The sequence below is a fragment of the Melospiza melodia genome, chromosome 18 (assembly GCF_035770615.1).
Source record: "Melospiza melodia melodia isolate bMelMel2 chromosome 18, bMelMel2.pri, whole genome shotgun sequence".
In the NCBI taxonomy this organism is placed as follows: domain Eukaryota; kingdom Metazoa; phylum Chordata; class Aves; order Passeriformes; family Passerellidae; genus Melospiza; species Melospiza melodia.
The window spans coordinates 3450966-3475705 of NC_086211.1; the positions used below are offsets into that span (position 1 = coordinate 3450966).

The following is a 24740-nucleotide window of genomic DNA, read 5'->3' on the forward strand; positions in this document are numbered from 1 at the left end:
CAAGTCTTTTCTCAAAAACCCACAAGTTTATCAGCCACCACAGGCTACAGACACCCAAGTACCAAAGGTGTACAGACAAGATTCTCCAACAATCCTTCCCTCATTCTAGCTCTTCTTCCTGCAGCAATTCCTTTCCTTCCCTGTAAAGGCACTTTCTAAATTCTATATCCTTAAGCAGGGAAACACTTCCAGTTTTCCATCCCAACAAACAGAACAGTCCCACAAATACACAACATTCAGAAGGAATTTTAATTAACAAAATGGTCCAGGAAAGGGAAGGGAGAACCCAAAAAAAACAGGCCATTGCATTTGAGAGGTTGCATGTCAGTCACTAGGTATGCCTGCAAGCCCATGCACAGGAACCCATTTGGACCTTTGTCAGTGCAGAACTGTCTCAGCTTCCAGAACCACTTCTCGACTCCTTCCTTATATAGGCTAAATATTATATACATATATAAAAAAAATACAAACTTGAGTTTGTTATAAAGTGGCTTCTCTCTCTCTCTCCCCCTCCTATGCTTGCTTGGCACATGAATGCATGCAAAGCTAAGTAGGCTCTGAGGGCTGCACAAACAGCAGGTTTTGGCAACAAAAAAAAAAATAAACACAGCTAAAATAGATAAGCAAGATTAAAAGCCACTGAATTGAAAACCATATATTTTTCCAATTGTATAGAATTAGAACTACAGCTACGACTTAAAACTGTAAGAGTCTGTCATCCTCTCTCCCAACTCATGTCAAAGTTCATAGCAGCATAACACGAGATTCCTCAGGAAACATCAAGCCAGTGTTCTCTGCTTCAGGAGTGAGTTCACAGGTCCAAGTTTAGTCTGTCCGAAGGATCATGGGGGGATGCTCACTGTCTTCATCCAATCTAAGTGAGTTGGTTTCATCTTCCAGGCAAGCTCCACCCACAGCACCCAGGTCATCTGTATAGGCTGGAGAGAAAGGAACAAGGAGTTGGGGAATCAGCAGCAACAAACTAAGGCTTGGATCCCGAGTGAATGAGTGGAGCTGAAGTACCAGGCATTACTTCAAATAGTTTCACTGCCACCCTATGTTTGTTTTTATCATGACTCTGTTTCATTACTCTGTTTCTCCAAGCCAAGAGCAGATCATGATCAAAATTAAACTCCTCTGTGTGTGCAATGCATACTGGAGCTTTGGGCAGCTACTGTTTTCAGCCTCCACTGATGCAGTGCAGTGCAGACGTTGGCATGTGCTGACTGCCCTCCCTTTGCAGGGAGGTGCCAGATGTGGCAAAAGCTCCACTGACTTGGACAGCAGCAGCATTAACCAAGTTCTCATCCTCTTGATTTATGAGAGCAGTGAATCAGGCTAAAAGGTCACTGTTCCCATAAAGGAACAATAGGAGCATTTATTAACCTTTTATAAAAAATTTTTTTAGAAAATGGAGCACTGCTATAATTCAGATGCTTTGCACAAGGCCTGGGTGCAGAACTGCCTCAAGAACCACATGGCAAATACCGAAACTATCACTACAGCCATCAACCACAACTCAAGCCAAAATTCTACCCAGAAAGCAGCAAAGACAAGCGGCCCATCTACAGAAAGCTACTGCACACCACGAGTGCTCCTTTCCTACTGCTCACCGAGGCTCCACCTCGCGCGTGCGGTTACGCAAAGCTCGGTGCGGCCGTGGACCAGCTCACGCAGCCATCTAGAAGGAAGCAACAGGCAGAGGTGCTCCCTGCCCCACTCCCAGCCTTCTCCTTACCATGCCTGCTGGGTGAGGAAGGCACGTATGTACCTTTAGTCACAGCGGCACTGTACGTCTGCGCTACCAAGGGCCGGTCGTGCGACGCAGACTCCAGAATTTCATTGGCGGGCTCCATGCTGCCGTCGAGTCTGCCAGAACAGAGGGGTTAGCTGGAGAGGTGATCTGCCTGGGCACAAAGCAGCTTGAGCTGGCAGCTACAGCAACATATTTCATCTGGTGTGCAAGAATAATGTATGTGGAAATGCAACAGGAGGAACTTGGTGCCTCTATTCCAGAGGCCTGGCTAGAAAGCACCTGACAAGCCTCGGTATTTCTCTGAAGACTCATCAGCATCAGGATCTAAATCCTAGTAGCTCATAGCAGGAAAAGAAGACTCAAAACAAGACTGCATGATTAAAAAATCCCATCCCAATCAGCAATATTTTAAGTTATCTTGAGCTCTGTCACAACACAAACGGTTGCTTCTGACACAGACACCAGAAAGCCATTTAGAGAAAGTGTTAGAGCATTTCAAAGATTAACAACTTGGTAAAGGCTTCCCTCTATGAGGTTTCACTTCATCTTTAACCAGAGGTCATGTCTTCAAATGTTCAGATAAATGTATGATTTTTGACCATAATTGTAGGTTGACCAAAGCTGCAAACCTGAATTATCATCACGAGTTATTATCTTTAATTCCATGATTGATCAAGTAATTTGACTGTATTACTCTGGCTTTTCATGCCAACCCTTATTGAGAAACTGCATTGTCCTATTTCTCAAGTGTTGTACAGTACTATTACAGAACACCTGCCTGGCCTATATGCAGGGAAGTTTAATAAGGACAACAGCAGAGAGAGAACAGGGATAATTTCATAGGCCAGTTTCCCCTCTGTGAAGTCAGAGTAAGATTTTTCTCATGTTTGTAACCACTTCATTTATTGATGAAGAGGACGGTGTCACACGTTTCAAATTCTTGTTTAAGTAACTCAACTCAAAGTGCCAAGAGGAAACAGGAGCACAGAGAGGCAGCGATTGATCCCTCCCTGCACTGGGACAGGGCTCAGTTTCTGCTGGTAAAGCGGTGCTTGCTGTAGGGGATACCTGGAAGGAAGGCTCAGGGGGATTCTGAAATTACTCATTCATGTCACAGGTCTGGAAAAAGATTACTTTGAAGAAATGAGCTGTTCTAAGTTAGACTTTTCCAGAACAAAACTAAGTTTGAGAAGAAACTGGATTTTGAGAGGAAATAAAATGCAACAGTTCTCAGCTAACATGGACTTACTTGTGCTGCTTCATTAGTGTGCACTCGCCTCCCTCCTGGGGGTCTAAGTTGTACATGTAGAGATACCCATCAGCAGCTCCCACCAGCAAACGAGGGATCTTCTGGATTCTAGAAAGGTTGAGAGCAGAAGTTATTTAATAACAGATTATTATATAAAAGATTATTAAATAACGTAAGAAAGCATGCTCTCCTCCCTTCCCATGATTTAATGTTTAGTCTAAGTCTCAGAGGGTTTTTCCAACCTAAATGATTCTATGACTTTAAGGCATTATTTTCCACACTTTAGCTCCTGGACAAGGAATGCTGTTAACAGTCAGAGCACCCAGGAAAGAGCTGTGTGTAAAAGATTTATAGCATAACCACATTTTGGGGCTAACAGGATGCCACAGGAATCAAGCAATTACATATAACTCAGTAAAACAGATTCAGAAGTTACCATCCTGTTATCAAGCTTTGTGCACCTCCAGAGACAAATATTCTAACGGGAAGGATTTACTTATTTGAGAAATGTTACAAAGCTTAATTATTGCTTAAAGGGTGCTTTGAGATCAGAGGAGTGAGAGTACAGACATTAAGTCAATTTAGCATAAAAACTATAAAACCCCCACAAAGTAAGTTTACTACTGCTCAGCTTATTACTTTGGTAGCTGTGCCAAATGGGACCTGCTTTTGAGGAAGACAGAATAAAAGATTAGATTTAGTCTTCAAAATTAACTTTAATGAATGCTATGCTGTTTTAGAGACAAGAATTATATGAACTTGCTTTCAAAGACTTCTTTAATAGTTAGGTTGGATTGCCTAATTTTGCAATTCACTAACAACATACACCATCACTCCCCATAGCACTAATGGAAACAAATGCCATAAAAGCCCACGGGTCTGTTCTCAATATTCTTGCTTCAAAATTAAAAGACATCTTTAAACAACACTTAGAAATGGGCTATTCCTATCCATATATATCTAAATATTATGCCCTTTCCTCCTTCTCTCACAGGACTGAGAGGTGTTAGCTCTGCCATGTTGCTCTTAAACTGGAATGATCACAGGTGAGCAGGGCTCTGCTGCAGATGAAGCTGTGCAGCCTCTCCAGAGCCCAAGCAGCCCAGCAGGGTGGGCAGTGCAGGCTCCCTGCTGTACTCACGTGGCAAGTGCACAGATGTTTTTGTGCCCACAGAAGGGCAGACGGACTGTAGCAAAGGCTCTGCCCTGGTTGAACATCTCTGTCACTTGAGAGGGCAGGTAGCTCGTGGAGGCCATCAGCACTTTTCCAAAGTAACCTGTCCAGGTTGTAGGCTCTTCCTGAGGTCTACAAGTCAGAAGAGAAAAGTCACCCACTTTGCCTTCATCTTAGAGAGAAAAGTGTGTAAACACTTGAAAACATTTTATTTTAAAAGATATTAAGCAGCTATTTATCTTCAGAAATAATTAATACTAATTCAGAAAGAACTAATTGAGAATTCTACCACACTTCATTTATACAACAGGACAAAATGTGTCCTCCAATACCCTCAGCCTGTTATTTAAGCATGTTTGATTGTAAACTGATACTTCTGCATATAAGACTGCATTTTATAACATTCATTACACAAGAGCAGAATCTACTGGAAAGCATTATGCTTCAGGATTTTATTAATCTGTTTATCACTAAGCAAATAATTGTTTCCAATAACTTCCACTGAAATGGAATTAAGACTGTCCTCTCAAATCATAAATAGGAAGATTTTATAACCTGGTGTCTTTTAAAGCTCCCTGTATGCAGCTGGAAGGCATTGATGACATAGCTCTCCCCATATGGATGTCAGAGGAGGTGAAACAAACGTAACTGAAAATGTTAAAACTGCTCCACACTCCTCTGTGAAGGATGGCCAAGTTCTCTTTGGCAGAAAAACACCTTTTCTACTCAGTGGGAGAACAGTACACAGCTCAGCTGCAGTTGCTGATTCATAAGTGACTTCTTATGCCCTTTACTTTACAGTAGAAGTTCAAAAGAAGTCTGTCCACACTTTTGAGAACTCATTGTGTTGAGTACAGAACTTTTAATCCTTTTCCTTGAAAAATTCTAAGGCACCTTTGAAACCTACTTTTCTTTCACAGTCTCAAGTTTGAAGATATGCACCGTCTCTGTGTTACTGGATGCAGACAGAAACATGCCATCCATGCTGAAAGCCAATGAACAGATGCTCACACACCTGGCAAAAAAGAAAAAAGAGAAGAAACACAAGAAAGTCAAACTATTTGGCTTAGTTAAGAAGATTTCTAAAGTCACCACTACTTTGCAAGTAACAAAAAACACCCTTCAATTAGCATTCTGAATTCTCTGATAATTTCTTGAAGCTATTCAAGCATAAGACTAAAGATGCTCAGCTCTGATGTTTACCAGATATGGGATCAATTAGTAACCATCTGAACTCAGTGTTACCCTGTATAAAGTACAGCAGAAGCAGAGTTACTGCTGCCACAAACCACAACACCAATGGCTATCACTGGCCACAGCATTAGAAGGATTTAGAAGAGAGTAAGAATATTAGATGTACTGCCTCCAATTTCCATCAGAATACAATATATCCTGCAAAAGGTGACCCACTTCAAACAAGTTCCCTTACCAATAAATTTTAAAAGGCAAGAGGGAGTACAATTCTGACAGGATTGATTTATAGAATAGTCAAGTCCAAAGGAAGGAAATTGGAAAACATTCAAGCTGAAAGTGTTATAAGCATACATGCAGGGATGAATGAAGATGAAAACAGGCAAAAAAAATCAGGATGCCAGCTCAATTGCTGAACATACTGGAAATCAACCATAAGGAATGAGGATCAGGTAATTAACCCAGCTGAACTTTACCTCTTCACTCCCCTTCGGAATTCAAAGAGTTTCTGTCCCTCTGGAATGGAAAACACTCTTATTACTGTCCCCTGCAAAGAAAAAACCAGAAACAGATAATTTTCCATTTCAAGTTCATTCATTATTACTAGCTCTAGTGAGCACAATCAGAAGCAGCAAACCACTTTGCTGTTAACTCATTGCTGTGATGCAGCCCAGATACTACATGAAGTATTTATGGAGCTTGTTTTGTAGAATGTGTTTGAAGAGTACAGAAACAAGAGGTGGGAGCTACTAATGCAGAGAACAAGCTGTGCATCAAGACCAGCCCTTCTTATCATACTTGATCATGAAAAACCAGCACACTAGACAAGTACCACGAGTGCAATCACTTGGATGTCTTTGTGCCTTTATCAGGTGCAATCAGTTATACCTTTATAGTCGAAGCTTATTACTCAAAGAGCAGAGGCTTCAGACTCTCTAATTTACACACATTACATGAACAATTTGTCATCACATGCCAAAGACTAGCAAGGCATTTCTCTCTATCTGGATTTTAACTGTCTTGTTTTCATTAGGAAGACAGCATCAAAACAAGACAACTAATTCCTATTAAGTATCCTGCACTAAAGGGAGAAACACTCAGAGGACTGCCCTAATTACAGCCAGATTAAAATGTTTTATTTAAATAACCCTATTATCCAACATTTCACAGCATGGAAATTGCGTCAAATATCATTAACAGATCTTAACTTAGATTTCCCATTTTAACTGTAAGCCTTCTTTCCTGGCACTTGCACATGGAACTGTGCACACTTAAAATACTTAATGACAAATTTGATTTTTATCGCTGTTAGCAAGGCAATCAAAAGCTCCCTTACCTTTTCTGAGGCTGTGGCAAGTTTAGTACCACTTGCATCAAATGCCAAAGCAGCCAAGGGACTATCATGAGCTGGGATCATATTGGCAGCTCTCTGCAGTGAATCAATAAAAGAGAACGTTAGAACAGTACAGGTTAAAAGCTGCATGTGACTGCATATTTAAGCACATTCAAGACAAATACAGTTCTTAATTTCTGGACAACAGCTTCAATATTTTTTTCAGTAACTAAGTACATGAAATTATCACTGAAGCATATACATAGAGAGTACAAGCAGCAGGAAGACAATTCAAATAGAAATTACTTGGTTCCACCCATTTGCCCAATTCTACTCAATCAAATCTAGTATCAGCACTTGTATTTTCTTTGCTGATATTCTGTGAAGCAAGAGATGCTGCAAACTGTTCCACAGAAACCTAAGTGTCCAGTAATTCCTCTCTGTGCAAGTTAAGTCATTTTCAAAACCTGCATCTTTAGCAGTGGAAACAGCATTCAAAGATTCTTACCAGATTGATGGTGTCAAAGACTTGTACTTCTCCAATAGTTGCACTTCCTGGATAAGCCAGGTAGCAATTATCATTGTTTATTGATAAAGCACACAACCCTAGAAGGGATGCAGAAACAGAATTAGAAACAGGAAAATTCCAGGACTTATGCAGTAAAACTTCCTGATTCTGTGCTTGAATGTCACAAAAATTACTCAAATTTTCAAGAGAAATAGAAACAAAGATAAGTAATCTCAGAGTTAACCTGCAATATATGCTACTATTTAGCATAGGTCTGTTTAATATAATGCAGAAAAGGAATAATACCAAGAGAGTTACAATAACTGATTAAACAGTAGAACCTCCCATGTCTGCCATGACTCCTAAAGCATTAACCTGACAAAGTCTTTAACTACACCAAGTGCTGTCAAAATCCAGCTTTTATCTCTCCTGTTTTTTTTCTAACATTTCAACACATCCACTCCAGGAGACCAAATAACTGGGAAGATGCAGTTTAGGGCAGAGTCTGCTACTTGTTCTCAGCTGGATCCAACATGTAGGCTTTCAGACAACACTCATATTTGTTATTGTATTTGAAAGCAGAATTTACAGCACCACAGCTCCCTGTAGAGATCCTCATACACTGACACAGAAAGCATTTTTCAGAGTTCTGCTGATTCTACCATCACATTTACCTGCAGGATTGGGAGGTGTCTCCCTGATTGTATGTAATACCTTCATGTCTCGTATGTTGTGGATATAAAGAGACTCTTCCAGACATACTATCAGCCTCTAGAAAAGGGAAAGAGGACAAAATGGTGATGTGGAAACGGAGTTCATATGGATTTACCAATCCTAAAAAAATTCTATCCCAAAATGCAATAGGTGGGGACAACTTCTCTTCCAATAGAGAAGTTGTACCCACTTGATGGGGAGAAGTAAGAATCTGACACAAGATACACAAGATCCAGCTCCTGACACAAACACTGCACCCCACTTCCCTCAACCTCACCAGTGCAAACTGAAAACATTCCCATTACTAGTTTAAGTCAGCAAGCCAGAAACCTTCCCTTAATTTTTATTCTGAACCAATTTACATGTGGAAATAATGGAAATTACTTTCTGCTTTTGCTAAACAGAGAAAACAGACAAGACTTTTTAACCATTCATAAAGCCTATAACTTACTCATAATCATTTGTGAATGGCCTTTTCTTTAAACTAAGTTCTTCATCATCTCATTTACTTTGCAGACTACATGTGGATGACTAATTAGACATTACTAATTTTACACTAACTCCCTGTGCCAGAAATCAAATTACCCACTCTTTCTCTCATGACTTTAAACAGGAAACCCCTCCTCCCACGCTCATTTTTTGGGGGCAAAGTCAGACATTAAGGTTTTCTCCTCCAGATGCCACTCTCTCTAGTTTGAATGAACTGGTTAAAGACAGAGAAGTCTGTACTTGCTGAAGAGCCTACTAATGATTTAGTCATATAGCAAACTATGCTTCCAGGTGCTTAAAAATTCACCAGTTGCGTGACAAGTTTTAGATTTTATTTTTTGAGAGGAATTCAGCAAGCAGCACTTGCAACCATAACAATTAAATAGATAACTTTAAATTTTGACCTGAAGAGAAAGTGTCAGTCTCACATACTTTCAGATTAGGATGAAAGGATGATTCACACTGGGAGGGACCTCAGGAGGTCTCTAGTCCAACCTCCTACTCAAAGCATGCCCAGCTTACTCAGGGTATTTCCCCAAGTAAATATATAAACACAGAAGCAAAAATACTTAACCAAATAGAAGTACTGAGATGCCATACACAAGGCACACTTGGAAAAGCACTACTAAATTTCAAATAGCAATTCTGTCACTAAATGAAGGGCTAGTGTAAGATCCACAACCCCTTTTCCCACATTTCCACCTAGGCAGAACCACTACTCACCTGTCTATTGAGTTTGACAGCCAAGATGGTGTTGGAGTAACTGTAGTTGCAAATCTCTGTCCCCTTCTTAAAGTGACAAACTTTGAGCTTGCGTGGAGCTTTAAGGCTAACTATGGCCACCAGACTGCTGGAGAAGAGCCTCTCCACAATGCACACATCTTCTGTGTCAGCTGAGCAATCACAGGAACGAGGGAAAAATACAGAGGGACATTTCAGGGGAGAAGAATGATGCACATCAACAGGAAATATTGTCTAAGCAAATCACAGAATCGTAGATTCAGTCTATGTAAAAATACAGTTTAACACCACAAACATTCTGCCATGACAGCTCAGAGTCAGGGTGGGATAGGCTGTTAAAACAGAAAATCTACACAGTGAGTGATGATTTCCAAAGATTTCCTCCCCCTTTCCCAAGGCGACACACAAGTTTACGTTTCAGAACAGCGTCTACTCCCCATGTCCAGAATCCACCAGAAAAAATCCCAAAGATACAAAACCCAGAAAATTGTAAAATTCCAGAATTTTACAGTCTTCTTTTATCTCTGCAGAAATCTAGGAAAGCAAACAGGTTTTGGGCTTTTTTTCTGTGCATGTTTGGGTTTTCTTTTTAAAGCTGTATTATGCTTGAAAGGGTTTCTGATGACCCAAACCCTTGGTATTTCCATTTACCCCTCTATGAAGAAATAAAGGTTACAGAACTCAGAGAAGCTGGTGAAACTCATTTGCCACAAGACTGCTGCAGCCACCAATTAGCATTTCCACACACACCATCTTTACCTGACAGACCCTAAAAGCAATTTGCCCAGCATTCATGCAGAGCCATAAAACATCAGATTTGCCAAATGTTTCTGCTATGGGAGCACTGAAAGCAAAGGAGGAACACAAATCCCTGTGTGAGGAGACAGCAGGAGGGGGGAGAGTCCAGGATCTCTGGCAAAGATGATTTCAGAGCATTTGATCACAGCACATCACTGGACCATGCTGGCAGGAGGCCAAGTCCCACCACCAGTTGTCCTGGCATCTCCATCCCATAAACTCCTTTCCAAAACCCCAGGAACACAGTGGACACATTTTTCAGGGCAGTGAGAAGCTGGAGAGAGTTTTACAATGCTCTGCAGCTCTTTCACAGCCACTGGCTACACCTGCCCTTTGATTACAGAACCCAATCAAGAGAAGTGACTCGAGCCTTTGGCCTCGATCCATCAAAACAAATTTTTCAGGAGTCAGCTTCTGGATTAGCTCAATGCTTAACACATTCCAAACCATAAAACTGCCAGTAAAAAAACAACAACAAAAAAAAAAAAAAAACCAACCCAAAAGAGCTTGTTTCTGAAGGCTTCTGTTTTGGCCAAGAGAAACATTAAGTAATTAATTTGCACTGTTCCCATCGGCAGTGAGAGAAATTCCATGAATAAAGTTCTGTTCAACATTCTCAGTATATGACACTGCCATCAGTGTGGGACACAAAAGCTTTCCAAGTGCTTTTTCTGGGCAGTTATTTCAAGAAAATGAACACAAAATATTTAATGTCCTACTTTTTTTTTGAGAGAGAAACAGCCTAGTTATGAAAAAGGAGCAGGTTTACACTCTGCATTTTCAGTACTCCATGCTACATAATTGACTTTTATCTACATCTTGTATTTAATATGGTACTTTTCCAGAGAAGACATAACAGCTCACAGAGGCTTTGAAAATTCAATTTTCTCATGCAACAAGGATAATGCATTTTAGTAATTACTTTGTTTTCAAGGAATTGTTCTCCATTTTTCTGATACTACACAAAACTCATGAAAAAGAAATACAAAAATCTGCTTCAATAAATGCATGCAGAGACTTTGAAATGCAGAGGTCCATGTTCCTTGAATAAGAGTAGCTACATAAAAGACTCTCAAATATTTTACAGGATGGGTTATCAGCTTTCCATCTAAGCCTGGAGTCCTTCAAAATGGTGACATCCTTTTACAAGAGTCAGAAGACCAGCACTCAGAGACCCAAACCCCACAGTCTGACTGCTCCCAGCTCCAGGGTGGGCACAGCTTCTTTCCCCATCCAGGGATGAGTGTGCAGAAACAGCTTCTGGGATTTCTCATCCTCCCAGGCAGGCAGAACTGGTATTTCAGAAAGGGAACAGCAGCAGGGATTCATATGGAAATAGTGCTGTCCTATGCTGCACTGATGGGAAGGGAAGGCACTCAGGGAAGAGCACAACTAAAATTTCAATAAGCCAAATGCCTCAAAGGTATTGATAATCCTTCAGTCTCACCATACAAAGACTATAATACAGACAGTTACCTTTAAAGAAAGGCTTTGTGATGGGCATTTAATTAAATTCACTTTAAAATACAGGATGCACCTCTGCTCCTTTGTCTTCCTTGAACAGGAAGAAGAGATAAAATCTCCTCACAGCTGCCAAGTCATTTATGCTTCCCAACAGCAGCCATTCAAGAGGGCACCAGGCTATACTGCCCATCCTATGTTCAGCTGACCTGAATTAATCATATGCTTAGCAGCAATAAAGCCCTATAGCAATGCTGTTACTCAGGTTTTTTGTTGTTTTTTTTTTTTTTTTTTTTTTTTTCTATTAGTATTATCTCCTTTACACCACACAACTGAGCATTGCCAGAAACTCAGATTCAAAACAGAGTAAGAACAAAAAGAACTGCAAAACAAATTAAGTATCAGCAGCGAGGGGAGAACAAGCAAACACATAACAAGATTAGTTTCATAAACACAAGCATGTAGCATCACAGACAAGAGCTGGTTAGAGCCAGCTAGATTATGATCAGCTGTGCCTTTATTCCATTTTTAATCCAAGAACATGAGCATGTTAGAAGCATTCATTAAGCCTTAAAGCACCCTCCAATCTAATGCTTGTTTTTACAGTGGGATCAACTGCTCAGGGAGTCAGATTTGCAGTCACAGCAAAGTCAGTGATGGGAGCAGCAAAATCTCCCTTTTTTTTTTTTGTATTTCTCTCAAGCACAAGAGAGCTGAGGCATATTCTGCAGTTTAGTTTTAACACCTACACAAGAGTTGTCAGATCAATCTTCCAGAAGAGAAGGAGGGGTCCTTAGCAGTGCTCACTCAACACAAGAAGTCTTTAGGCTCACTTAAACTAAACTGGGAAGTGGGAGGCACCGGGTTTGAGAGGCCTCACAACACCTTTCCTTGAGGAAAGGAGGTACCCAATGCACAGGAAGCCCTCCACCCTCATATCAAGTTTTAACAGGCGTGGTTTGCAAGTCCAAGACTGAAAATTATTTGACTCATACAAAGAAAATGAAGGCTTCTCAATATTTCTATCTGCTTTTAGCCAAGACTGGCTTCCACAGGCCAAACCACTGGATTTCTTGTAGTGAGAGGACAAAGAGTAATGGGCTAAAACTCATAGAGGGGAAATTCAGGTTCAGTTTATGGAAGAAATTCTTTCCTGTGAGGGTGGGGAGGCCCTGGCACAGGCTGCCCAGAGAAGCTGTGGCTGCCCCTGGATCCCTGGAAGTGTGCAAGGCCAGGTTGGATGGGGCTTGGAGCAACCTGGGATAGGGGAACTGCGTGATCTTTAAGGTCCTTTCCAACCCAAACCACTCTACTAAATGTTACCTCATACTCTGTGCTCAGCTTTCACACACTCAGAAAACTTAAAATTCCCAGGAGTTTAAGTCAACACAAAACCCAGAACAATCTGAAGACAAGATTGGAATTAGGTCAAAATTCCAACTCCAGCTGCTTTTATCAGCTTTTGCAAGATTTTGAACAAGGCACTTTGTCCAAGCTGTACTTTTTCTCTCAAGGACTACCCAGAAGATGCAGTCCTGCCCAGTGCAGCCAACCTCCCAGGATACTTTTCAGTGTCTTGTGTAACAGGGACTCATCTGCACTGAATATCCTGGAGTGACACCAGGCCAGACCCTGGAAGTGCCTGGCATACTGCAGAGGTCAGGTACATAAACTCCACAGTAGAAAATGGAGTCCAAGCCACTTACTAAGCAGTACAACCAGACCATGAGTCAAATAGGAAGATGTAGCTACAACACAATTTAATCCAACCACAGCAGCCTAATTTGAGCCTCACAATTACTTCTCTCCATTGACTGTGTACAGAAGCCAGGCTGTCATCCCAGGTAATGGGTGATCTGAATCACACCCCATTTCCAAACTTAACATGCCACAGGGTCAGGTCACTTTGGGAATGGAGTCTGAGCACAGCTCTGTCATGGGATCCCACTGTAAGTGCTGACATCACAGCAACTGGAACCACCTGCTCACATGGAGTTTACAAGAAAGCAAGGATACTCAGGCATAGCACTCATAGCTGACCTATTAGCATCTCAAAAAAGGGCAGTCTGTGAACTGCTGACAGAACAGGGGAACACCACTTCTCCCCCCAGGCCTCCTCCATTTCACCTCAGATCCTACTCCACTGTGATCACTACTGAGAAGTTATGGGAATCTGAGTTATTCACCCTTTTGGATGAGCAAGCCTGCAGCTATCATGTTAAAGAATAATTTTCTAACAGAAAATATTAGGATAAAAAAATAATTAAGGCTTTGTTTTCTTAATTGATAAGGTTATATTAGTACTTCCATGCCCCAACAGCCAGTATAAAGACCCAAAAGACACTCTCTCACATGAGTAAATTATTATTTTTATACCCAGCTGCTATAAAACCTGGCTGGACATTATTAGAAAAGCAGAGGTCTCAGCTACTACCAAATTTTGTACCATACCAGCTAAATTTAAATACAGAACATTGATTCACACTTTTACCCTGTCTTCAATTACCGTTTTATATTTGTGTGATATTTACACTTAAGGTTCCTTTTATGTCAATTTCAAATAACCTGTGAAAAAGTGAAACATTTCTTATTCTTCTCACATTAAACCAACTAAAGAGATTAAAAAAAAAGAAAAAAAAAGAAAAAAAAAAAAAGAAAAAGATACTCACTGCATTCATAGATCTGCTCTAATTTGTCCACAGAAGAAAGAGAGAAGAATTTGTAGCCTGATTTACTGCCAACTGCAAGGGACCTGCAAAAGAAACAAGCCAGTCAGGAACATCAACTCCATCAGCTGTGATTACCCTTGGACAGATTCTTACCCAGTTCTAAACCTCCAGCTGGGTTAGCTCAGTAAGGAAAGGGATAAAAAGTTTGTGCAAAAAAGCCATAACAGACACAGACAGCTTCCTCAATACTGATTAGACCAAACAGCTTCAGAATTACAGAATTTGGGTGTGGAATTCTGCTTCACATTTATGAAATGAGAGTTCACAGCCTAAAGTAAAGCTACTGCCCAATTCTCACCGCTGATTTCTTCACACAGGCTAAAAGCTTTAGTGTGGAGAGAAGATGATGACTTGAATAATGTAATGCAAACCAATTACATCATTGCCTCATCATTAGAGGTGACCTCCAGGACCTTTCAAACTGGGCTGTCTGGGGATTTTTGTTCTTTACAGTGTAACCGTCCCCAAGCATCCCAGAAGAGTTTTCATATTAAAAAAAAAACTAATTAAAGACTGCCAACTCTCATTTTCTCTGGCTTTACATGATGATGTTCTAGCACCCCCACTGTCAGGTCTCAGTCTTACAAATACTCACAGTGAATCTTTGATCAGAGGCACCCTCCAAAAAGTGCTAGGGACTGATGTTAAACAGATTGAACAATAGCAGAACATTCAAAAACTGACTAAAACCCCTTCTTTCCTCCATTACTCAATTTTCACACTTAGCTCACAGACCATTTAATTGCTTTTCCAGACAGAGTCAAGGGCAGGTCTTAAATTTTAAGCTAGAAAAACCTTTAGCCTGTCTTGCAGGTCTTTACACATCAAGGCAGCAGACAATGGCTCATTCTTGTCTCCCCTCCCCATCTGGAGGATGATTTTATGCCACAGATAAAGAAAATTAACAGTCAATACAGTTTTACAGAAGTGCATTAGTATGCTTATAGTTCATATATTTTTTACTGCCAAGAGGCATGGAGGAAAATTCCAATAAAATCCATTTTGATCCCCTAAATTGTGGCAAGCCATTCAACACAGGGCTGCAATCCAACCATGCCAGTCAGGCTGCCAAAAATTCCTTTTTGAACTCAGCAAGATGATTCTCTGCAGTTCAGATGCACTGACAATTCATACAGCATTTGGAATACAATGAAGATTCCCAGATTTCATGTTCTTTCTGTATTTTCACTTGTGGCTCCAAAGTGAGTCTTTTTTAAATTTCAGCATACCCAGAAGATTAAAAATTGCTGCTCATATAGTTCACCCTCTGAAATTAAGCTACAAAATCAACTTCTGTAGGATGGTATGACCTTTTCTTCTAGAAGAAAATACAGCTGGCACAATCTGGTTAGGAAATTATGTTTGAGAAGGTTTAAACCTTCAAATTAAAACATGAACCATGCAAGCAAGAGATTCAATTCCACACATTCAATAACCAAGATATTAAAAAAGCATATTAGGCTTAAAGATAGAGAAGCAATCATAAAACAAAATTTTGTTGCTGCTCCTCTAAGTCACCCTAGAAATACTGAATTTAATTTTCCTTCAGACAAAATCAGTATGTTCAGCAGTCTCCATCTGATTAATCATCAAAGACACTTCAGTGGTTTTGCTGTACAACTCAACAAAAACTCACATTATGAGAAAAAAACCCTGAAACTTTAACTTGATAAAACAAAGCATTGAGTCAGCTTTTCTTATATCATCTACTGCTTTCCTCAAAAGAAAGTTTCACAAAGAATGACACCAGAATTGTCACTTTGCAAAGATAAACAAGCACTCCACAGAGTTAAAAATAAGTGGAGTCACAAGACTCCTTGCAATATAAACGATCCACAAAAGACACAGGATGATTTCCTCACACAGAACCCCACCAGCAGCTATTTGTATTTCTAGGCAGAACTGATTCCGGAATTGTCCTTACAGCCTTAAACACAGAATATTGCTGAATCACTGTTTTACTGACAGCATCTCTGAAAGCAGCAAGGAAACCAAATTTTCTTGCCCTTCGACTATACTTCATTCAAATGAGCTGCAGACAATGGCAAACATGAATTGTGTACATGATAAAAATCATTAGACTGAGCAGAACCCAAAATGCAGAAGCACAGAATGGACCTTTCCATCCATGACAACTGTTTTTTGTTATTTATTTCAGGATTGAGGTGATGGAAGTCACAAATTATTTGTTTACACAAAGCAGTTCAAGTCAAGATAATTAAACCCATTTCAGTGTACAAGTGTAACTGCAAAATAACCCCTTTTTCTTCTGGAACAGCAGTCTTGCTTTTGGAGAGTTTGCTTTGTTGGTTTGGTTTTTTTTTTAAATGTATTCTTAAATTACTTCTTATGAAACTACTGGAAAAAGGCTTTTTATATGTAATAAGAACCCACTAGGCTGAATTATACCAGCATAATCACAGTGATTTAAATCTCCCATCTTCCCCTGCACTGATATTACACTTAAGCCCTTAAGATCCACAGCCATCTAAATGGCCAAATCCACAAAACAAGGACCTAGCCAAAATTACCTCACCTCTGCAAAAATGTGCAAGCATATGGGGAGGAAATATGATCAATAAGCCATTCAGCTGCTGCTCAGATAGACAGTGGCCAGCAAGAAGCTGCTGTGGTTTATTAGAAGCTCCTTTTACAGCATAGGTGTTATGCTTTATAATCACTGATTTTCAGAAGCTGATGAGAGACTGAAATTGAAAATAAAATAAATATTCTCTAAAATGGCTTTTTTTTCCTAACATTATGCTATACACATGGGGGTTTTAGCTCTATTATGTGCAGCCTCTATTACACACTTTAGACTGTAGGCTCTGAGCTATTTCATCATGAAGCTTGTCTCCTCAGTACAAAATTATCAATATAGCCATGATTTATGGAACTGTGTTTATCCACTTTTTGCAGAGACAAAGCTGCAGACTCATCCAAGACTACATTAATCTTGATAGTATTGTCAAGAGTGACTACCATAAATAATTAAAACTATCCTCATCAAGCAACCAGTGCTGGGAGATTTCACACATTCACTGGAAGATGCTGACACTCACTCTAAGTGCACTCACCTAAAGTGGGAAATCAGCTGCTTCAGTCTCTCTGGCTCTTTAAAAGGAACAAGTTTTTTCAGCTGGGTTAGAATCCTAAGGTTTGCTTTTGTTTCTTTAATATACATATAGAAGGAAGAAAACCAGTTTTTCCCTTTCCATATCACAGAGGACCTTAACTATTAATCAGAAATATTCTACATTAATCAGAAAGTTCCTAACAAGGGCAGCTCTCTCCAAGATTAAATCAATTGCAGCTGCAGCATAAACATGACTCTAAAAGTCATTACTGCTTTAAATAACTGGTTAATTAAGCCTACTTTCATTATGATACAGTCTCATTATACTAATGTTCCATCTCATTTCAAAACTAATGTAAATTTCCACAGACAAAACATTTTGGCTTATGATGAGGAGAGGGAAAATAATAATAATGAAAGACAAATCAATGAAGGCATAAGAATTGCTAAGGAATTACTAAGGAAATGTACCTTGCTTTATTTCCCCCTCCAAAATATCTGCTGTAACATCTCATGGGCATGTCTTAATATCAAAGGTCATTATTTTGGAAAAGAGATACAGAACTTCATACATTCAGTGCTTTTGTCAGCAACATTCTGACAACCCACAGGAGATTTTCCCATTATTCTTGTATTAAAAGAAAACTCCAACCTAAATCTGCTACAGCAAAAGGAGACCATGCCTGCTCATCACTTCACATGCAGGCTGGGACAACAGAAAGTCCATAATCCAAATAAATATCACTATCCTTGGGCCAAATCCCATCCAAATGGTCACACATTGAGAACAGTTCCTCTGGCCAGCCCCCCTCGGCTGCTGTGCCCTGTGCAGCAACAGCAAGAAACACAACATACGCTGGTGTGCCTCAGCTTGTCTGTCTCAGCTATCCTCCCTGAGGGCAGGAGCTACGGGGCCGCTCTGTCCTTCCTTTTTTGGGTCTGGGCTTAGCTTTAAATTCTCCTTGGAATAGAGAGCTCTCCTGTCCTCAAGGATCACGGGTGAAGGACACCTGAACCTAGGAGAAACAAAGGCAGAGGAGTGAATGCTCAGCACCTAACCCTTGCTCCTCCCACCACAAGCAGTTTACTACAGAGATCCAAACATCACAGAATAGGGGAATGAGGATACAGCTTCTGGGACACAGCGTGCCAGGCGCATACAGAGACAGCAGCACCTGCTCACAGTGTAGAATGAAACTGATTTATTTGGGAAATAAAGGGCAGAAATAAACTGGAAAGAAGAAATGCATGGAGTGATACATTTCATGTGTAGCTCCACACATAAATGAACACAGAGCCTGAAGAAACCCTTGCCAATAAGGCACACACCAGTGTTTTCCTCAGAAGTCCAAACACAAGGTTTCCTCTTCCCCTTTCATCAGAAGTTTGTTTTCAGATCTGCAGTGACTACTTTGTTTCCAAATGCTGTCCCACAATTACTTATTTTAAAAAAAGATGACTAAAACTTCTCTATTCTGCCCACTTGCATTATTTCACAAGCTGTTTGGTGGGGTTATTTTCTATGGGTGGAGTGCAAACCGAATCTGAACACCATTTGTAAGCACTTCCAAAGAATACCTGTGCAACAGTTTAAATATTGAAAGTTTTAGCTATTATACAGATACATACAAGCTTTGGGATCTTGAAGTTATGCTTTGCTTAAAAAGTCACAAACTTCTAATCCATTAGCATTTCCCTTATGAGACCTAAAGCTTCTATGAGTTTGTGAGGTGTTTAATTTTTCATAAACCTATCTCTGCTCAGTTTTAGCAGTTTTCCCAGAAGTAATACAAACTGCACTTGGGCTTTTCTCCACTGTTCAAGATTTACAGCTGTAAAACCTACCTAGCACCGAGGCCACCCACAAGCTTCCACTGCCTGGTTTTGTTGGGACACCCAAATTCCAATGGGTTGCTCCACTTTGATCTGCAAGCTGGAGCTTCTGCCTCTCAATCAGGGAATGCCACTGATGCCAAGTTGTGCAATGATTGATTCACTGGGGAAAAGGGCTCAGTCCAAAACAAGCACACTAAGATCTTCTGAAAATACCCTTCTCTGGGTTTTTACTTAATGAAAACATTATATCAAAGAGAAGCCACAAAGCAACCGCTTCTGCTGCATTATAGGTGAAGTGTTTTCAGGCAGAGTTCCAGCCCCAGCCAGTAATTCAAAACTCTCATGTAAATAAAGCTTGGGGCAATGTGGCATAAACAGGCAAGACAACACTTGCAATAATGCAGATACTATTCCAAGAGACAATGTCCCTACACACAGCATCCATGAATGAATATTAGCCAAGTCTGGGAAAAGTGAGGGACAAAAAGCAGGATTGAGGAGATCTGCTTCAGCCACCAGCGATTGCAACAGCTGGGAAAAGCAGCAGCAACTTGTGTGATGACAACATTCTAACTACCAGCAATCCAATTTCCCAAGACTGAGAGCCACCATGAAGCTCATCTTCCTACAGGAGAGACTATCTAATCACCAAATCTTCATAAAACAAAGAAAAGTTAGCTTGATCCTTCTTTTCAGCAGCAACAAGCCCCATCTTCTCCTAAGACAAGGACCTGGCTCTGCTGTGCAGGCAAGCAGGACAGTTAAACCTGAGTGCAACTGGCACCTTATTAGGGTGAAGGTAAAAGCTTTAAATGTAGTAACAACAATGAGCCCATGTCATTTATTTTCCAGTTTTGTCTGTCAGCAATTTTTCTAATTACTGAAGCACCTTAAAGCATGATGTGAGCTCTACTGACTGGGCAGACATAAACAAAGCTTGCCTTTCATATACTGCCTGAAAGAATATACATTTGTTTACCTTGCCTGTCTGGAGAAGGGCTCCAGTTACCTGTAAAAGTTAAAAACAGGTGAGCTTTCTGAGGCCCAGCAGGGGAAAGTGGCTTTCCTAATAAGATCTTTTCAGCTCCTCTCACCTGGTGAACTGTGACCTCCTACACATATAAAATATATATGTGTGTGTATATATATATATATATAGAGTATATAAAATAGTATATAGAATATGTAGTAGATATATTCTATACACTATAATACTATATATAGTATATATTTATAGTATACTATAAACTCTGCTGCCTTCTTGTTCCTCCACTCAAACAATAAACTAGGAGAGATCATGGGTGAGAAACAGGAGAAAAAAATTAAATAAACTTCTGTTTAAAGAATGTACATAATCACTAAATTCTACTCAGGAAGGAACTTGAATGCAACTTGGTTCTTTGGGCCACTTACCACATCAGAGAAGTGTTTCACTGAGAAGCTGCTCACAAAGGCATCTGCAAGACTGCTTTTATACTTACTACTTTTCTTGGGGAGTTTTATTCAAGACACTGTTGGTAAGAGATTATTCCACATCATCAACCACCTCATTTTATCTCAAATTAAGTGGCCTTTTAAATTACTCTCAGAATTTTGAGACAAAAATATGAACAGAAGCCTTTTGATATTTCTGTCATTCCTACATCAGATACCTGAATTCATAAATATTCAAAAATGACACAAAAGATCTAGTAACCCAAAACTTGGAATGGCAAATATCTGTGGGCCAGGTCAGTCTCACGTAAAAGACACATCACCAAAATTCTCAAGGTGATTTATTCATAAATCATATTTTTAAAAAATATATAATTTATTGACACAATGGATATTAGAATACCAAACACAAAAAAACCCACAAACCCAAACCAGCTATCAAAGAACATTTTTCTGTTATTTACAACAATGAAATAGGAAAAGCAGTGCAGTAGCACACCCAACTGAGGAATAAAATCATTGGCCAGGTGTCCCTTTTCTCTCCCTATAAACTCCAAGTCATAAAGGAATCACCTTTATGCTCCTTGAAGAAAGATTTCAAGTTGTACAAGCCAAAACCCACTTAGATAAGTTTATGTTGTATTTGCTTTCTTGTTATTTCTGCCTTGGTTTTGTTCTCAAGCCAATCTGCAACTCTTGTTGAGATTAAGTGTTTTTTTGGTCACAACTCAGGGATCTTTAGGTACATAAAGATCCCCACAAAGCTAAAGTGCAACTGAAAATGCAGAGCTGCCACACTGCAGAACAGAGCTGAACTTCAAAAACTTATATTTGATCCTTATAAACTGCAGAAGAAAGAGGTGACAAATCCCCTAGTTATTATGACTTGGGTTTTTTCCAGTATTAGGTAAAAAATGAATGGTAGCTGAGCAAAACTTGGGCATATTTTATATTGATAGAATGAGCTCTATATGGCACTGAAAAAATGTCAAAAGCAGTTGCAAAGTCTCTGCCTTGAATCAATATAGGGATAATGATTTACTCCCAAACACACAGAGCACCACTGCTCCCCCATCATTTACCACAACTTATTTACTGCCAGAGCCTCTTGTCTCAAACCTATCCAGCTCCAATTGCCCATCTCTTCACCCCAGCTAAGCCTACAAAGGCAGAGTCTCTCCTGCTGTGATGTAACCGTGCCTGGCAGCCAGCAGAAATAACCTTCACAGCTCCCGTGTGCTACAGGAGCTGCTGACGACAGGAACAGATCTCCCTCGTGAGGACAAGATATCGCTGCTTGCAGAAAGAACGAGTTGTTAAAAACACAAACCCTCCACCACACACGTGGGCTACACTTTGTGATGCCAACCTGAGATCATTTCCTCTTACTCACTTCCTAAAACAAAACCCCTTTCTCGAGTACAAGCTTACTCCCTCCCCAGTTTCATTTCTCAGGCATTTAAGACAATCAAATCCTTCTTCAAATGAACTTCAGCGCTCCAATCCCAACTAATAGGGAGTTCCTAAACTAAAAATACTGCTTTATAATACCCCATATAAAAACTAATATGCACTAATTGATCTAAATATGCTGCAGTGATTAAGTAATTTGTGAGACGTGCAGCTTGAGCCATCCCAAGCCCAAGGAAGTGCAGCTTCAAGGATCAGAGAAACGCCTGTTCTCTAAATCAAAACCAAAAGTAACAGGGGCTCATAAAAACACCTTCAAGCCTAAGCCTCCCTGCTTCAACATAGCAGGTGCCAATAAAGTAACAGTATGATAAGAAAACTGCGAGGAACTTTTGGGTGAAGTCTTTGCACGTCTGGGGTGCACATCAGGCCCTCCTAGGGCTGAACATCAGCGAGGAGCAGCAGGAGCCCTCCTTCCATCCCCTTCCCAGGAACAGCGAGCGATGCTCCCAAGCAGGAGCTCAACTTCCCCGGGGAGGGAGCGGCCACCAGGCTGCCACCGCCCCCGAGCCGCGTGTCCCCGGCACGAGCGGCCTGTCCCTGTCCCTGTCCCCGCGGCTCTCCATGGAGCCGGAGGGCACCGGGGGCTGTTCCCGGCCCTCCTCCGTGCGGGGGACCCCGGCCCCGCTCCAGCCCCGAGGCCCCGGCACGGGCCGGCCCCAGCGGCGCTCCCCGCCACGGGAAGGGGCGGCACCGGGGAGACCCCAGCGCGCTCTGCCCGCGGCCAGGCCCGCTCAGGGGCCCCCCAAGCCGCCTCAGGGCCCTCCCGGCCGCTGCCGCTTCCCGGCCCGGGCCCCCTCAGCCCGCCCCCCTCAGCCTCCCTTACGTGTTGTCCTGGTTGAAGTTAGCGAACAGCAGATGGCCGCTACCGGCGTCGCCGCTCTGCCCGGCCAAGTTCATGGCGGGACAGCCCTCGCCACCCCCGTCCGGCGGGGGGAGGACGAGGAAACACCTCCGGAAGGCTGCGCCCCTCAACCGCGGCCCCCGCGGCCGCCCCGACCCCGCCGCATCCCCGCCGGGCCCTTGTTTACGCGGCGGGCGGCGGAGCGGCCCCGCGCCTGCGCCCTCCCGGCCGCCGTACGGCCAGCGCGCCTGCGCGCGCGCGGCGGCGGGGAGCGGGTCGTGTTGCGAAGCTAAGCAGGGCCCGGCGCGGCCGGCGGTGGATGGGAGACTCCGGACGCGACACGGAGCCCCGGCTCGGCGCCTCCCCGCTGTCCCCGGGCTGAGCGCGGCCACCGCGGTCCGGACACGGTGGCTCCGCTAACCCCGGTCACGGTGGTGGCCGCGCGGTGCGGGCACGGTGGCTCCGCTATCCCCGGTCACGCTATTCCCGCGATCCCGGTTACAGTGGTGGCCCCGCTGTCCCCGGTCACGATGTTGGCTCCGCGCTCCGGGCACGGTGGCCCCGTTCATGCCCCGCGCTGTGCCCGCCCACCCGTGCCGTGCAGTTCCACTCCGTGCCACGGGATGTCCCCGAGGTTCAACGGATGACTTGGGAAAAAGGAAAAATAAAAAGAAAGTTGGAGCTGTTCGGGATGGAGAAGAGAAAATTGCGGGGAGATATCAGAGCAGATCTCAGTGTCTGAATGGGCTCTTGGTCAGGATTTGTAGGAAGAGGGAAAGGAGGAATGGGATCACATTGAAAGGGGAAATAGATACACAGAGGAATTCTTTACTTTGATGGTGAGGTGCTGGAACAGGTTGCAGATACCCCCGCCCAGCCTGGGCAGTGTCCAAAGCCAGGCTGAATTGAGCATCCTGGTCCAGTGGATAACACAAATTGCAGGGGGAAAAATGAATACAAAACTCAAACCAACAAACAAACAAAAAAAACCAAATCAAAACAAAATCACACACAAAAAAAAAAAAAAACCAAAAAAAAACCAACCCAAAACAACAAAACAAACCCCACCAAAACAAAAAACCTCCAAAAACCAAAAAACCCAAACTCACACACACACACATGCTCCCTAAAAAACCCAACAAAACCAAAAAACCCTCACCAAAAGCAACAATAAAAAAAGTCCACTTAGAACTGAAAAAGTCATTTTTGGAAATGGGATCAACATCAAGGGATTAGTACAGAAAAGGGTAAATCTCACAAATATGAGCCACCAGGTGCTGGGTTTTTATGCTTCTGGGGCCATCTGGCTCCAGAGGGTTCACAAGTGGAGCAGTGTGGGGTGATGGAGCCTCCCCCTCACCAGCCTGCGAGGCTGAAGGAGCTCCAGCTGCTGGCACAGAGACCCCTCCAAACGGCTCAAAGCCGAGTGCCCCAGCTCCCTGCTGCCCTGTGCCCACCCTGCCATGCCCACCAGAGCCAGTCCTGTCCCCCACAGTCACCTCTGCCTCTGCTACCCCTGCTGCCAGCACATCCACGTGTCCTGTAGCTCTTCCTACCCACCCAGAGCTTCTTTTCTCTGAGGAGACTTCCCCTCTGATGGCAGATTTTAATCTAAATTGTCTTTTTTTGTACCTGTTGGCTCTGGCAGTTCCATGTGCATGTTCCTTCCATGGGGAAATGGGATCCCAGAGCTGCCATCCCTGTGGGTGTGGGGGCTCACACTGTCCACTGGGATCCCCCAAGCCCTTCCTCAGGGGACAGTGCACAGAGGTGTCTCCAGATGCAGGAATCCTGTAGGGGATCACAGAATGTCCTGAGATTGAACACACACAAGGATCAGAGTCCAGCTCCTGGCCCTGCACAGACACCCCAACAATCCCCCCCTGTGCCTGGGAGTGTTATCCATATCCTCCTGGATCTCTGGCAGCCTTGGGGCC

The 24740-nt window shown here is 42.2% G+C and overlaps 1 protein-coding gene across 2 annotated transcripts; it reads right to left on the minus strand.

Moving 5' to 3' along the window:
* Positions 1-230: 230 nt before the first annotated feature.
* On the minus strand, positions 231-22947 carry WIPI2 (WD repeat domain, phosphoinositide interacting 2). Of its 2 annotated transcripts, none has more exons than XM_063171726.1 (12): positions 22786-22947; positions 14084-14166; positions 9138-9307; positions 7886-7982; positions 7212-7309; positions 6707-6799; positions 5847-5917; positions 5087-5194; positions 4147-4311; positions 3006-3113; positions 1739-1869; positions 231-938 (listed from the first exon to the last, which is right to left on the minus strand). In XM_063171726.1, exons 1-12 carry the CDS (start codon positions 22857-22859, stop codon positions 826-828), a joined length of 1311 nt encoding a protein of 436 aa, XP_063027796.1. In that variant the 5' UTR covers positions 22860-22947; the 3' UTR covers positions 231-825. The 2 variants fall into 2 exon arrangements, with proteins under 2 accessions (XP_063027796.1, XP_063027798.1); XM_063171728.1 differs by having other exon boundaries at positions 1772-1869; positions 22786-22946.
* Positions 22948-24740: the final 1793 nt, after the last annotated feature.

Excerpts from the sequence above, each read along its gene's own strand:
- WIPI2 (XM_063171726.1), bottom strand. The coding sequence starts at position 22,859 with ATGAACTTGGCCGGGCAGAGCGGCGACGCCGGTAGCGGCCATCTGCTG. Across the intron at positions 7,983-9,137 it reads CTGTCAAACTCAATAGACAG|AGGCTGATAGTATGTCTGGA; the intron begins GTGAGTAGTGGT and ends TCCCTTTTCTAG. Across the intron at positions 3,114-4,146 it reads AACATCTGTGCACTTGCCAC|AATCCAGAAGATCCCTCGTT; the intron begins GTGAGTACAGCA and ends CAACCTTTCTAG.